This window comes from Scyliorhinus torazame, chromosome X (genome assembly GCF_047496885.1).
Source record: "Scyliorhinus torazame isolate Kashiwa2021f chromosome X, sScyTor2.1, whole genome shotgun sequence".
NCBI lineage: Eukaryota > Metazoa > Chordata > Chondrichthyes > Carcharhiniformes > Scyliorhinidae > Scyliorhinus > Scyliorhinus torazame.
The window spans coordinates 33446600-33461551 of NC_092738.1; the positions used below are offsets into that span (position 1 = coordinate 33446600).

At 46.9% G+C, this 14952-nt stretch overlaps 1 protein-coding gene across 6 annotated transcripts in view; it reads left to right on the forward strand.

The window, feature by feature from the left end:
- r3hdm2 (R3H domain containing 2) overlaps positions 1-14952 on the forward strand; it is a 325172-nt gene that overhangs the window by 227110 nt on the left and 83110 nt on the right. For all 6 annotated transcript variants that reach the window (XM_072494033.1, XM_072494029.1, XM_072494034.1 and 3 more), the window contains one exon: positions 13439-13669. In XM_072494033.1, the coding sequence (XP_072350134.1) occupies positions 13439-13669 (231 nt within the window). The remainder of the gene's footprint in view (positions 1-13438; positions 13670-14952) is intronic.

Here is a 14952-nt window from a genome sequence, read left to right on the forward strand (position 1 = left end):
TTATCAGTTCTGGATGTTTAGTTCTGCCTGTGTGTGTCAACAGTTTTGTATGTTTGTCTGTGCTACCATCAAATCTTTTACCAAAGTAGTATTAAGGTTCGATATATAAACAATACCATTGGATCATAAGGGAGTGCTTGAGGAATATATCGCAGCTCCTGAAATCTGCTCGGGAAACGCGAGGATATAAGAATGCTGGACCTTGCCCACGGAATCATGATTTTCAATTTTCCTGCTTGTTTTCAATGGGAAAGATAAGTACCCATGCTTCTATCGCTGAAACTGTTTCTGCCCTTAAAAAAAGGTGCGTGAGAAGTTTACACGTGAAAATTCAAATACCGTCTGCCTGTACAAAATGTCGAGCAGGATATGTTTGCCCACTGAGATACACAAAGTGCAGCAGAAGGACCTCGCTGTTCTTCTTTCACTCCTCCTTCCTCTATCTGCCCCAAAACTAAACCTCCATTCATAATCTGCCAAGTCATTGGCATTATAAACGTCACATAAATAAGGTCTTTGGAAAACAACGATCTCTACTATGGAAATTAGTTTAGCAATAATTCTGACTTTCACAGGCGTACTGACACAGTGGGTAAATGCCCTTTCCACTATTGCACTGAGGAAGGTCTTGGGTTCGATACCTACTCTGAGCTAAGGTAACTGACCTCAAACAGGGCAGCTGTGCAGCTGCCCAGGAACTTCAACATCTCCAAGCTTGGAAGGGGGAACGAAAATCAAACCCGTTTCCTGCCCTGGATTTATTATCCAATGACTCCTTGAGAAGTTGATGGACGTTCAGTGATTGGTTGCATCTGCTTCCCCATACTCGCCTGCCGCTCCATCAATTCACTTTCCAACATCAACTGTACAAAGGTAGCCACTTGTGTGAGGTCCTGAACTGTAATTTAACATGGGACAACTTCCTCAGAAATACATAGAACATAGAACATAGAAAATACAGCACAGAACAGGCCCTTCGGCCCACGATGTTGTGCCGAACCTTTGTCCTAGATTAATCATAGATTATCATTGAATTTACAGTGCAGAAGGAGGCCATTCGGCCCTTTGAGTCTGCACCGGCCCTTGGAAAGAGCACCCTACCCAAACTCAACAACTCCACCCAACACGAAGGGCAATTTGGACATTAAGGGCAATTTATCATTGGCCAATTCACCTAACCCGCACATCTTTGGACTGTGGGAGGAAACCGGAGCACCCGGAGGAAACCCACGCAGACACGGGGAGGACGTGCAAACTCCGCACAGACAGTGACCCAAGCCGGAATCGAACCTGGGACCATGGAGCTGTGAAGCAATTGTGCTATCCACAATGCTACCGTGCTGCCCTTAAGAACAAATAAATCTACACTATATCATTTTACCGTCATCCATGTACCTATCCAATAGCTGCTTGAAGGTCCCTAATGTTTCCGACTCAACTACTTCCACAGGCAGTGCATTCCATGCCCCCACTACTCTCTGGGTGAAGAACCTACCTCTGATATCCCTCCTATATCTTCCACCTTTCACCTTAAATTTATGTCCCCTTGTAATGGTTTGTTCCGCCCGGGGAGAAAGTCTCTGACTGTCTACTCTATCTATTCCCCTGATCATCTTATAAACCTCTATCAAGTCGCCCCTCATCCTTCTCCGCTCTAATGAGAAAAGGCCGAGCACCCTCAACCTTTCCTCGTAAGATCTACTCTCCATTCCAGGCAACATCCTGGTAAATCTTCTTTGCACCTTTTCCAGAGCTCCCACATCCTTCCTAAAATGAGGCGACCAGAACTGTACACAGTACTCCAAATGTGGCCTTACCAAAGTTTTGTGCAGCTGCATCATCACCTCACGGCTCTTAAATTCAATCCCTCTGTTAATGAACGCGAGCACACCATAGGCCTTCTTCACAGCTCTATCCACTTGAGTGGCAACTTTCAAAGATGTATGAACATAGACCCCAAGATCTCTCTGCTCCTCCACATTGCCAAGAACTCTACCATTAACCCTATATTCCGCATTCATATTTGTCCTTCCAAAATGGACAACCTCACACTTTTCAGGGTTAAACTCCATCTGCCACTTCTCAGCCCAGCTCTGCATCCTATCTATGTCTCTTTGCAGCCGACAACAGCCCTCCTTACTATCCACAACTCCACCAATCTTCGTATCGTCTGCAAATTTACTGACCCACCCTTCAACTCCCTCATCCAAGTCATTAATGAAAATCACAAACAGCAGAGGACCCAGAACTGATCCCTGCGGTACGCCACTGGTAACTGGGATCCAGGCTGAATATTTGCCATCCACCACCACTCTCTGACTTCTATCGGTTAGCCAGTTCGTTATCCAACTGGCCAAATTTCCCACTATCCCATGCCTCCTTACTTTCTGCATAAGCCTACCATGGGGAACTTTATCAAATGCCTTACTAAAATCCATGTACACTACATCCACTGCTTTACCTTCATCCACATGCTTGGTCACCTCCTCAAAGAATTCAATAAGATTTGTAAGGCAAGACCTACCCCTCACAAATCCGTGCTGACTATCCCTAATCAAGCAGTGTCTTTCCAGATGCTCAGAAATCCTATCCTTCAGTACCCTTTCCATTACTTTGCCTACCACCGAAGTAAGACTAACTGGCCTGTAATTCCCAGGGTTATCCCTAGTTCCTTTTTTGAACAGGGGCACGACATTCGCCACTCTCCAATCCCCTGGTACCACCCCTGTTGACAGTGAGGACGAAAAGATCATTGCCAACGGCTCTGCAATTTCATCTCTTGCTTCCCATAGAATCCTTGGATATATCCCGTCAGGCCCGGGGGACTTGTCTATCCTCAAGTTTTTCAAAATGCCCAACACATCTTCCTTCCTAACAAGTATTTCCTCGAGGTTACCAATCTGTTTCACACTGTCCTCTCCAACAATATCGCCCCTCTCATTTGTAAATACAGAAGAAAAATACTCATTCAAGACCTCTCCTATCTCTTCAGACTCAATACACAATCTCCCACTACTGTCCTTGATCGGACCTACCCTCGCTCTAGTCATTCTCATATTTCTCACATGTGTGTAAAAGGCCTTGGGGTTTTCCTTGATCCTACCCGCCAAAGATTGTTCATGCCCTCTCTTAGCTCTCCTAATCCCTTTCTTCAGTTCCCTCCTGGCTATCTTGTATCCCTCCAATGCCCTGTCTGAACCTTGTTTCCTCAGCCTTACATAAGTCACCTTTTTCCTCTTAACAAGACATTCAACCTCTCTTGTCAACCATGGTTCCCTCACTCGACCATCTCTTCCCTAAATGGAAAGAGAAAGGGGTGTTTCCATTCAAGTATCGAGTTTTGCATGGCTATCTTCTATGTGGGGTTTTCATCCACCTTTTCAACTGTACTTGACGGAATTTTTCAGTTCCTCAAAGCCATTGATCTAATTGTTCCTCAACCACATAAAAATGCATTTTCAGAATAAAGCTGCACACAAAACATTAAGCAGACTAAGCGATTCAAGCAGCCAAAGTGGTTGTGGATATCTTTCCGAACCGTGCTTCCAATAATCATGTTTATCAGTCGGAGAAATGTGTAACCGTGCTGTCGATGCATTCAGTGTATAGTGTGCACGAAGTTGAAAATCAACAGTTTATAAATTGGCCGGAATTCTCCAGCCGTTGGGATTCTCTTTCCCCGCTGGCAGCACACTCTCACCCGTGGGTTTTCCAGCAGCGAGGGGGGGGGCTTCAATGAGAAATCCCATTGACACACCGCGGGAAGATAGAATCCCGCTGCCAGTGAACAGCGTGCAGCTGAGAGACACACCGGAGAATCCCGCCCGCTACAAAGGCCCGAGGGTTGGCATGGTGATCAGCAGTAGGAGAGGCGGATGCTGCTCAAGGAGGAAAACATTGCCTATACATTATTGACCCATTCCAAATTGGCTAGCTTTCAAACTGACTTGCGTTGCTTGTCCCCTGAATTTAGTCCATTGTAATCAGTTGACCCACATAACTGTGGGATGGTGATGGCAGTGCTTTGTTTAATGTCTCATTCAGTCAGTGAAGTGCTTTCCGGGTTGTCGGATGAGTAAAAGTAAACCTGAAAAACCACTTGCAGGAGTGTGATGGGTTATCTCTGACCCAAATATACATGGTCGGGATATAAATGGGCGGCATCCTCCGGTTTCCCAGCCGTGTGTTTCTTGCGCGCTGTTCGCTGGCGGTGGCAATCTCTCTTCCTGCCACTTGTCAATGGGATTTCCCATTGAGGCCACCCCCATGCTGCTGGGAAACCCGCGGGCAGGGTGCAGGGAAAGAGAATCCCAACGGCCGGAGAATTCCAGTCCATGGATTGTGAACCGGGGAGCTAAGTTAGATATTGGCCTCAACTTCACAACTGGGATCAGGGTTCAAATCCAGCCAAAACGGACGGGATAAAAGTAAACTTTGCTTGGCTGTAAGAATCCGATGCAAAGTGACTTTGGGAAATCTCAATGCTGCCTACACAACTGAAATGTGCCTCGTTTGGCACTAAATTGCAGCCTTACTTAGGCAGAAGGATGGTCCAAAGATGCACAGGTTAGGTGGATTGGCCATGTTAAATTGTCCCTTAGTGTCCACAGATGTGCAGGTTAGGTGGATTGGCCGTGTTAAATTGTCCCTTAGTGTCCAAAGATGTACAGGTTAGGTGGATTGGCCATGCTAAATTGTCCCTTAGTGTCCACAGATGTGCAGGTTAAGTGGATTGGCCGTGTTAAATTGTCCCTTAGTGTCCAAAGATGTGCAGGTTAGGTGGACTGGCCATGTTAAATTGTCCCTTAGTGTCCAAAGATGTACAGGTTAGGTGGATTGGCCATGTTAAATTGTCCCTTAGTGTCCAAAGATGTGCAGGTTAGGTGGATTGGCCATGTTAAATTGTCCCTTAGTGTCCAAAGATGTGCAGGTTAGGTGGATTGGCCATGTTAAATTGTCCCTTAGTGTCCAAAGATGTGCAGGTTAGGTGGATTGGCCATGTTAAATTGTCCCTTAGTGTCTAAAGATGTGCAGGTTAGGTGGATTGGCCATGTTAAATTGTCCCTTAGTGTCCAAAGATGTGCAGGTTAGGTGGATTGGCCATGTTAAATTGCCCCCTTAGTGTCCAAAGATGTACAGGTTAGGTGAATTGGCCATGTTAAATTGTCCCTTAGTGTCCAAAGATGTACAGGTTAGGTGAATTGGCCATGATAAATTGTCCTTAGTATCCAAAAAGGTTAACAGGGGTTAATGGGTTACGGGGATAGGGTGGAAGTGAGGCCTTAAGTGGGTCGGTGCAGACTCGATGGGCCGAATGGCCTCCTTCTGCACTGTATGTTCTAGGTTATTGTTTTTTAAAAATTGAACTGTAGCCTTGAAGGGGCTACTCTTTGTAAGTTGGTACTGAACTACAGAGTTGTGCTATACCTCAGGTAAATGCCAGTTAGTGACACAAGGAGCTGGCTGCAGCACTAATATTCCTCATCTTAATAGGTACAAAGAAAAGGAAATTTTGCCACACCAGAGTGCAAGGTCTGATGTAGTTTTCATGGCGATCCACCATATTCTGCTCATTGAACTCCAGATCCTTTCTCATAGGGTGATCGTAATTGCAAAAAGGGCAGTTCTTCGAGAGTAGCAAATGTCTTTGGGAGTTGGGTCTTCAAGCAGAATGTAATTGTGCAGGAATAAGTTGTATGTGAAATTGGGTTTGACAGTCTTTTCCCAATTTCCACAGCACAAACTGCCCCCTGATTGTCACTAATCTTGCTGCCAGTGTGTGCCTGGTCTGCGAATAGAATATATCTCACTCGGATGCACTGTTCTGAGATTGGAGCCAGAGATGAGAGTAAAGTTGAGGAAGTTTTCTTCTGCATCTAACCATACTAAAGTGAAAGTGGCTTACCCCAATATTAATCTCCCAAACCTTGGTTGTAAAGTGATCAATGCTGGGTATTCTAATGAGAATACTTAGTTTACAGAAGATCTCGAGCTCCAATCAGCCTCTTGCCAGAATGTGCAGCTGCATCGTTTGCTGTTAACCGGCACTTTATAAATAGTACAGCTTTAACTTAAATTTGAGGCAATCATTCCTCAACTTTGGCAGCACTAGCTCTGCGACCAGGTTTAGCTCAGTTGGTTGGACGGCTGGCTTGTGTGATATGGGGGGTGGCACCAACAGCGCGGGTTCCACCCCCGCACCGGCAGAGATTACCCATGAACCTTGTCCCTCGCCTGAGGTGCGGTGACCCTCGGGTTAAATCACCAGCAGTCAGCTCTCAAAAAGGGGAGAGCAGCCTTTGGCCCTCTGGGACTGTGGCGACTTTTATTTCACTGTTTATTTATCAGAAGTGAGCTCAGTGGAGAACATTCACATCCATTAGCGAACCTAACTTCAAATCTGGAAATTGCAGTCAGTGAACACATTTTGAGGAGGCAGAGGTGCGGGTGACCTTGTAGCTATAACAGAATTTATGATTCAGTAATTCGCTGTAGCTCCTTCTGTGTATGATGTATCCATTCGTAGGGTTTTTTTTTTTACAGGCTGTGACACTTGATTCTCAGAAAAGAAGTCATTCTTCAGGAGGATATGTCACTCCCGTCCTCCGCTAATGTCTATACATGTGCACTTCCAGCAGGACCCACTGGAGCAGCAATTCTGGGCACTGCTTCTGCCACCCTGAGGTGCAGAGGTCAATTCAAGTGATTCTATCTCCACTCCGACTGTGATCAACTAACTCGGCCTAGACAAGGGAAGAAACCTGGCACCTTCCTATGGTTCTACTGCTTATTAGATAAACTTGGTGAGCCAGCTGTTAGCCAATTTATTAGACCGTGTTCCAATAGCAAAAATGATCACATTAGTCATCTGTTGCTACGGCAGATTTGACATGATCCAGATTGAGGCGAGCCGTGTCCTGGTGAATTGTTACAGAATGTTATGTGTTTCAAGTGTCGGTCATTCCTTCTCACATAAATGCTAGCTGCCCATTAAAGTCATACTTCAATCCACGCGCTCAATGTTCCAGTGTAGTCTAGTTTGCTAGGATCTTTACAAAAACGCATGGATTTGAAAATGTTGTCATGGCATAGCAGATAGATGGCGGTGAACGTAGTCTCCTATTCCGCCATCATTAAAGGACCCAGGACCTGCCTCATTGCATCAGTTCATTTCTGCCACGTTAAAGGGTCTCTGCGGGTTGCTTCGGACAGTCCAAAGATTGGGGTAAAGTCTCTTGATGGAGTTGTGTTTGATGAGACAGAGGTTAGAGAAACAAATATCTTCTCACACTGGCCACGGTCTTAAGCACAGAATGGATTCAGCTGGCAGTCTTCTGTCCAGTATGTAACGGCCATGTCAAAAGGTTCATTTCAATAGGCTCACTGTTGTAGCAAATATCTTGAGAATTGGTTCTCAGAGAATTGTGAACCTGGATTGGGTTTGTTTATTGTCACGTGGTACCGAGGTACAGTGAAAAGCATTTTGTGCACAGTTCAGACAGATCGTTCCGTACATGACAAGAAAATACATAATAGGGCAAACATGAAATACACAAAGGTCCGTGTTAGCATTAAGTTTTAAGAGCTCAGTCCGGTTATAGATGTAGGAAGAGTATTTGTGTGAGAGAGCTTGCAGACAGACGCCACGCCCCGGCACCATCTTGGTTGGAACTTGTGGAATTCTCTCCCACAGAAAGCCGCTGGGGCCAGTGTTGGATATATTCCAGAGGGAGCTGGACGTGGCCCTTGCGACTAAAGGGACCAAGGGGTGTGGAGAGAAAGCGGGAGTGGGATACTGAATTTGCATGATCAGCCATGATCACATTGAATGGTGGTGCAGGCTCGAGGGGCCGATTGGCCTACTCCTGCATTCTGCGTTGATATCGGCATCAGCAATTAGTACACTGCCATCCAAATAAGGTAAAGCAGATCGACGTACAGAGAGACTGGTACAGATTGCACTTTTGCACTCCCCACACTTGAGTTCCAGTTGGCTGTGCAACACTGACCTGTGCAATACACCGTCTGCACACAAAGCTTCGATAGTTCACATCAACATGCCTGACCATTGCAAGAGCAAAATACTGCACATGCTGGAAACCTGAAATCAAATCATAAAATGCTGGAAATACACACCAGCATCTATGGAGAGAGAGAAACCGAGCCTGCAATTTGGTTTGGAGACATTGTTTTAAAAACTAACTTGTTTCGCTCTCCACCGTGATTGCCAGACCTGCTGACTATTTCCAGCATTTTCTGTTTTCATGTCTGTGCCACCGTCTGCTGAAGATACACATTTTTTTTCCAATTAAGGGGCAATTTAGCGTGGCCAATCCACCTACTCTGCACATCTTTGGGTTGTGGGAGTGAAGAAATCCATTTGACGTCAGTGGTATTATACACCCCACCCCATGCTTTGTTCCATTTAAGTCAATTGAAGGTATAATGGACAGCTGACTCAATAATACAACAAAAAGAGTTGTTGTCATGGGTGACTTCAACTTCCCTAATATTGACTGGAACCTCCTTAGTGCAAATGGTTTGGATGGAGCAGATTTTGTCAGGTGTGTACAGGAAGGATTCCTGAGTCAATATGTAGATAGGCCGACAGAGAATGGTGGGTGTGTGGAATGCACTGCCAGCGGAGGTGGTGGAGTCAGAGTCATTCGGGACATTTAAGTGACTCTTAGACAGGCACGTGGACAGCAGTGATTGAAGGGGTGTAGGTTAGGTTGATCTTAGATTAGAATAAAGGGTCGGCCCAACATCGTGGGCCGAAGGGCCTGTACTGTGCTGTACTGTTCTCTGTTCTAATACCAACTATGTGCTATCGCCCGAGACCAAATTTTATCCCTTTATACGCTATCAAATTCATTATTGCTGGCACTTATACATGATGCTTGTCGACTAAACACAGTGCACAGCATGCCAAAATTGTGACCAATTCATATCATGCACCTAAGGAATGGCTACGCTGTTTCCATATTATTCGGAACAAGTTAAGTCAGCACAGCAGGCGCTGGAATGTGGCGACTAGGGGCTTTTCACAGTAACTTCATTGAAGCCTACTTGTGACAATAAGCGATTTTCATTTCATTTTCATTTTCATTTCATTTTCAGTACGTCTAAGAGATTGAGGTGTGACTGGTTGGATGTCACTGCATATGTATCAGTATTAATCACTGCCAGGAATTCAGCATCATTTAATATCAGCTATTCGCCAGTGGACTTTCTGCAACCAGGAGTCACTGGGGGTATTTTTATGTGACTTATTCACAGGAATTTCCAGCCACAGTGACATCATTAACAATGACCAGCACTGAATTGCATGGAACTGATGACCCCTAATGGCAGATGTTCCCTTCAGACAGGACTATTTCTGCTCGAGAGATTTCAGCTCCATACGTTTCATACTGTTTTCCTATCTTAGCACAAAACGAGTTCTAAATCTCCTCCAGTAACAAGAGAATTGGAGAGTTTAGTGGAGGCCTAGGGCAGTGGAGACCTCGGACTCCACCTCTGAACTTCTGGACGTCTGAGAGCAGCATTCCCCTGGAGGGGTTGTTGAGAGGGGGGAAGGGACATGGCGGAGCGTGGATACGAGGAGAAGGAAGATCGCGATGAATTGCTAACCATGCACGACTGGACTAAAGCTCTAAATACAGAGATATTCAATACGCATGGAACTGTACACAGCCTAAATGGACAACGGCCCCTAACCCTGGAGTAGAGGCCTGTTCCCAAATCTCTCCCAACACACCAGGCAACATGTCTGAAGTTCCTCATTATCATTTTGCTGGGACCCATGATCACAAAAGTTTTCGGGCAATGTGCCAATTATCAGTGTGTAACCCTCCATTAGATTGTGCAGGATTGGCTACCTCCTGTCAGCAGAAAGTCTGCCCATGGCTGAATTACATGTCAGGAGGTAATGCCTGCATCTGGACAGTCGACTGAGCAAACTGAGGTGCCCAGTACACTCATTAAGAGCAGGAATTCAAGATCAATTAGCGAAAGTCCTAGACCAGATCAAATGTTCTTAGCTTTACTTCTAACTACCCACTGGGAGATCTTTCTGCCATATCACCGTGGAGATCTGATATCCTCGATGAAGGAAGGGTCATGAATTCCAATAAAATATTATTGGCACAGTGGTTAGCACTTCTGTCTCACAGCGCCAGGGACCTGGCTCGATTCCGGCCTTGGGTCACTGTGCGGAGTCTGCACGTTCTCCCTGTGTGCGTGGGATTCCTCCGGATGCTCCGGTTTCCTCCCACAGTCCAAAGATGTGCAGGTTAGGTGGATTGGCCATGATAAATGCGCAGGATAGGGCGGAGGAGTGGGCCTAAGTAGGGTGCTCTTTCAGAGGGCCGGTGCAGACTCGATGGGCCGAATGGCCTCCTTCTGCACTGTAGGGATTCTGTGGATAGACCGAATGGCAGTAGCTATCTTTGTGGCTCTGATGTAAAGCTGAGATTGGTGCAGCTGAAACTGCTTAACTAGTGGTCTCTATGCAGAATTCACATTTCCAAATCAATAAAAATCAACTACGCTTTGCACCTTGTGTCATAGCCACAGGAGAATAACATGTCAGGCGACAGTTTTGTAAAACCTGTTCCATCGTTGAGAAATATGTCAATCTGCTCAACCTTTTCCTCAGCTCCAAGTTGGAGTGTTCTCGATGTTAAATCTCTGTGTAAATATACACCGTTGCGGTCTAACCAACAAACCTGGGAAACTGTCCTATATCTCAACAAGCAGAGGCTTACACCCATTTCCTAGTTGGTTCCTCCTTGCCCTTTGAATCAATCAATGGAATAATGCCAGTATTACAGGTGGCGGGCACATTCATCCCACTGTTCTGCAACATTTTCATGTGTGTTCTCAACATATTTTCCCCACAGCCTATCGAGCTGAGGTTTGCTCCTATATTGTGTGAAGTGTGGAGATCATTTTGAAGAATGCAGATGTGTTTGTCTGGTGGGTAACTAATTGTACAGGGCTTTTTCCAGGCAATATGAGGAGTGTTGCTTCCGCACTTCTTTCATAGTAACACATTACGGGGAGTTCTGCATAAAATATCTGCATCTTGGTTGCCCAGCATACGAGGGCAACTGAGGCCACCAGTACTTGCGACACTTTGGTTTGAATGAGGACGAGGACATCTGCAGTAATAGGGGTGGAGATACTGGGAGGTTCATATGCACTTTTCAGTAGAACAGCAAAGGTGAAGAGGAGATTTCATCTGGACATTTAAAGTTATGGTTTGTGAGTTAGTAACCAAAGTACAACAACATTACCAAACGAACAAGAGAGAAGTTAGGACACGTTTTTTCTTTTAAGTAGAGAGCTGTTCAAACACAATGGGCGCGATTTACCGGTCTCGTCGTGCCTCACTTGGGTCGCGACGGGGCCGTTGATGCTCGAGACATCTCGCGAGATTCAGCCGAACGTCGCGATCTGGATCTCGCCCTCGCTGGACAAGGTCCAGATCAGCATATTTAAATAAGCCATTGGGCTCGTTTAAATGCACATGCGTCAGATTCTACTGCCGCCTGGGAACTAACGGCCTCCCCAGCGCGGCGTCGACCGTTTAGTACTGGTTCACACAAAGGTGGTCCAGGCGTTATGACATCTGGGGGTTTCCCAGGCCATTGAAGACCCCGGAGTGGTTGGGGTCAGGGCAGGGTGGCACCCTGGCTCTCCCTCTGGCACAAGGGTGCCTGGGTGGCACTGTTAAGGGTCAGGGCCTGGGGGGTGATGAAGGGTGAGTATGGAGGGACTCAAAAGGTTTGGGGTGACGAAGCGTGGAGGTCCGGAAAGGATGGGTGTGGAGGCCTGAAAAGGGGGGCCCTCAACAGCCCCATAGTGGGGTGTCCTCACTTGGGGGGTGTTGGGTCATACCCATATGTACAGGGGGGGAGGGGGGTGGGAGACCCACAAGCTCACTTCGAGATCAGGGCACCCTTTCAAAATGGTGGCCCAATCTCTGAGGAACCAGTCTCGCCGACGGGTTCAGCTCCCCATTGTTGAAAAAGGTGGGATTTAACTAAATGGGAACAAAGTCCCATAGTGACCGCGTTTAGCTCTGTGTTTCCTGTCACTTCCAGAATCGAGAAACAATGCTATTAAACGGCACTCGCTTTAGGTCGGCGGCCTCAGTGGGGAAGGTGTGGCCGAGACGCACATACCGCCATTTTGTACACTGAGGTGCCCTGCTCACGACAATTCCTTGCTGTAGTGAGAGATCAGGATCATTTTTAAATGGCGCCCCTATCTCTGGAGCCCCTGAAGCAATCCCCGAGCCCCCAACACCCATACAGGGCACACACTGCCCAATAGCCACTGTGCATAAGATGCCAGCTTGGCACCGGCACCCTGGCAGTGCCCCTGCCAGTTGCACCTTGGCAGTGCCAGGGTACCACCTTGCCCAAAGAGCATGCACCATGGGACCGCTGATCCCCTGAGAGACCCCCACAAGTGCTGTTCCGTTTGTGGAGACCAGCATTCAACGGCACTCACCCGAGGTCTCTGAGACAAAGGGGATAGATCCCAATGTCTCGGTTACCTCAGGAATCTGCACATTAAAGTGAGACTAGCTGTCTCGCTCGAATACACAGATTTGTTATTGGTGCGTGGGATTCAAATCCCAACGTCTCGCGAGATCACGTTCGATCTCGCGAGGTGTTGCGAGCTGGGTGGATCCCTTCTATCAGCCACGCTGCGCCGTGGCGAGCTACTTTTCAAGCGCAGCGTGGCTGAATACCGCGGCCAACATTTCTTCGTGTGGGCTGGACCGGGGAGAAACTTCTCGAGGCCCAATAAAAATGACGACGTGTGGTTGAATACCAGTGTGGATCTCGCACAAATAGCTGGTGGGGGAACACTCCCAAGGTCGCCCAAAATGACACACATGTTTTGGTTGAACTCCACCCAGAATGTCCAAGCAGAAGCTTGGGTGGGAGCAGAATTCACAATCAGGGAAATGGGATAAATGTTTGAAATGGAGAATGTAATATGGGTATGTGGAAAGAGCGGAGGAATACTATTCAGTGAATTGTCCTTTTGCAGATCCAGCCCAGCCCATGATAGACCGAATGGCCTATATGGTAAAAGTCTCTGATTCTGTGATCTTCAAATATTCCAGCACTTAAAAATCATAAACTGAAACTAAAAACTTCATTTGTTTTTACACTGAATATGTAAATACAGGACCAACAGGATTATGTCGTTTAGCCCTCTAGCACGACCGTTATTACTTGGGTATCATTTGACAAACTTTATCTCGGTGTCTCCATCATTGTGTGTACTCCGTGCAAAATTAAGGGGAAGAACCTAAATCAGAAAATAGTTTCTGTTTGAGAGCGTACTTAATCAGATCTGTTGTTTGGGTTGTGAAGGTGAAGTTTGGGTAATTCTGTTTTTATATGCAAACTAGCCTGAAGAACTTGGCAAGCAGTTTGGGCAGATGAGCCTCAGCCGTCAAGGTTCCACTGAAGCTCCCGAGACCACCTCTGCTGTATTTCAAACCCCAGTGATATCCCAGCAGCCTGGCTACATCATAGCTTCGCCAGGGCAGTCTCTCTCTGCACCTCCCTATTCGGCATCTGGACATCCCACAGCTCAGCAGGTGCTTCAGCCTCAGGGTTACATCCAGCCTCCCCAGCAGGTATTTTTTCTTTCCACATTGCATATATCTGCTGTTCAGGATTTGAGAGCAAATTATTGAGCACACGTCTGAATTGGTTTGCAATATTATCGATGAATTCAATCAGTAAAAGTTAAGTGTTTTTGTGAGCGAACATATTGTCTCGGTTAGTACTGCAGACCACGAAGGTCGTCGGTCCATTCTTTAGGTGCTGCTCCTGGCTACGGTGGTGGCGCCGTGACGAGCCTCTGGTTCCCCTGGATTGGAGAGACGACAATCCTCTACGTGGGGCCCACCAGCTTTGGGCTGGTGGCCTGCAATTTCAAACTGCAGTTGGGAAAATGGGTTGGGGAAAATAGGTTGGAGAAAACGAGGGACGGGATTCTCCGGCCTCCCAGCCACGTGTTTCCTGGCGGCGCACCGTTTGGCGGGATTCTCTGTTCCCGCTGCTGTCGATGGGAATTCCCGTTGAGGCCACCCTGCGAGCAGGGGTGCGCTGCCAGTGGGACCAGTGAGACCCACCACCAGCGGGATTTTAAAAAACTTTCTTCATGGGTAACTGGGTTGTGCATAAGGTGACCATTTATATCTGGGTTTAAATCCACCCCAGGATGATTTGTGTGTGTGTGCTGTATGTAAGAGTTCTGTGCAGAATGTGCTTTAAAATTGAGAAGCTAACATGAAGGGCTAAAGCCCAGAGTGCAGGACGGCATCAATGTTTGAAAGCAACTTGTATTTATATGGTGCCTTTAATGTAATGAAGTTTTTCAGGGTGCTTCACACGGCTGAAACAAGACTTTGACATTGAGCCACGTATGGAGGTACTGGGCGGGGTTCTCCGGTCTCCCAGCCGTGTGTGTCTTGGCCACGTGCCGTTCGCTGGCGGCGGGATTCCCTACTTCCGCCACTTGTCAAACATCTTATGAGTAAACTGTTGTAGTTCTGTTCAGCAGAGCAAGCTGGAAGGTATGGGGTATGTGGAGATTGAGGCGAATCCAGATCTTGTGGTATGTACCATATTTTTAGATATTTCTGATACCCAAGTACCGTGATTTTGCACAAATGCATAATCGGACTGTAATGACCATGTAGTAGCAACTAGGTAATTAATGTACCGTGTTCTCTTCACAGACCAAGCAGAATCTACTCACCCTGCAGCAGATCTGGCGGGCAGCGCTCACCAAGTAACAACCATCAACAAGCAGACAGCAGCACAAATACACACAGTATGGGGGAAGTAGCTTGTTAGACTGGGAAAGCACAGGGCAAGTCACTGAGGGAAGGTTAAAGAGGGGTGGCGGGTA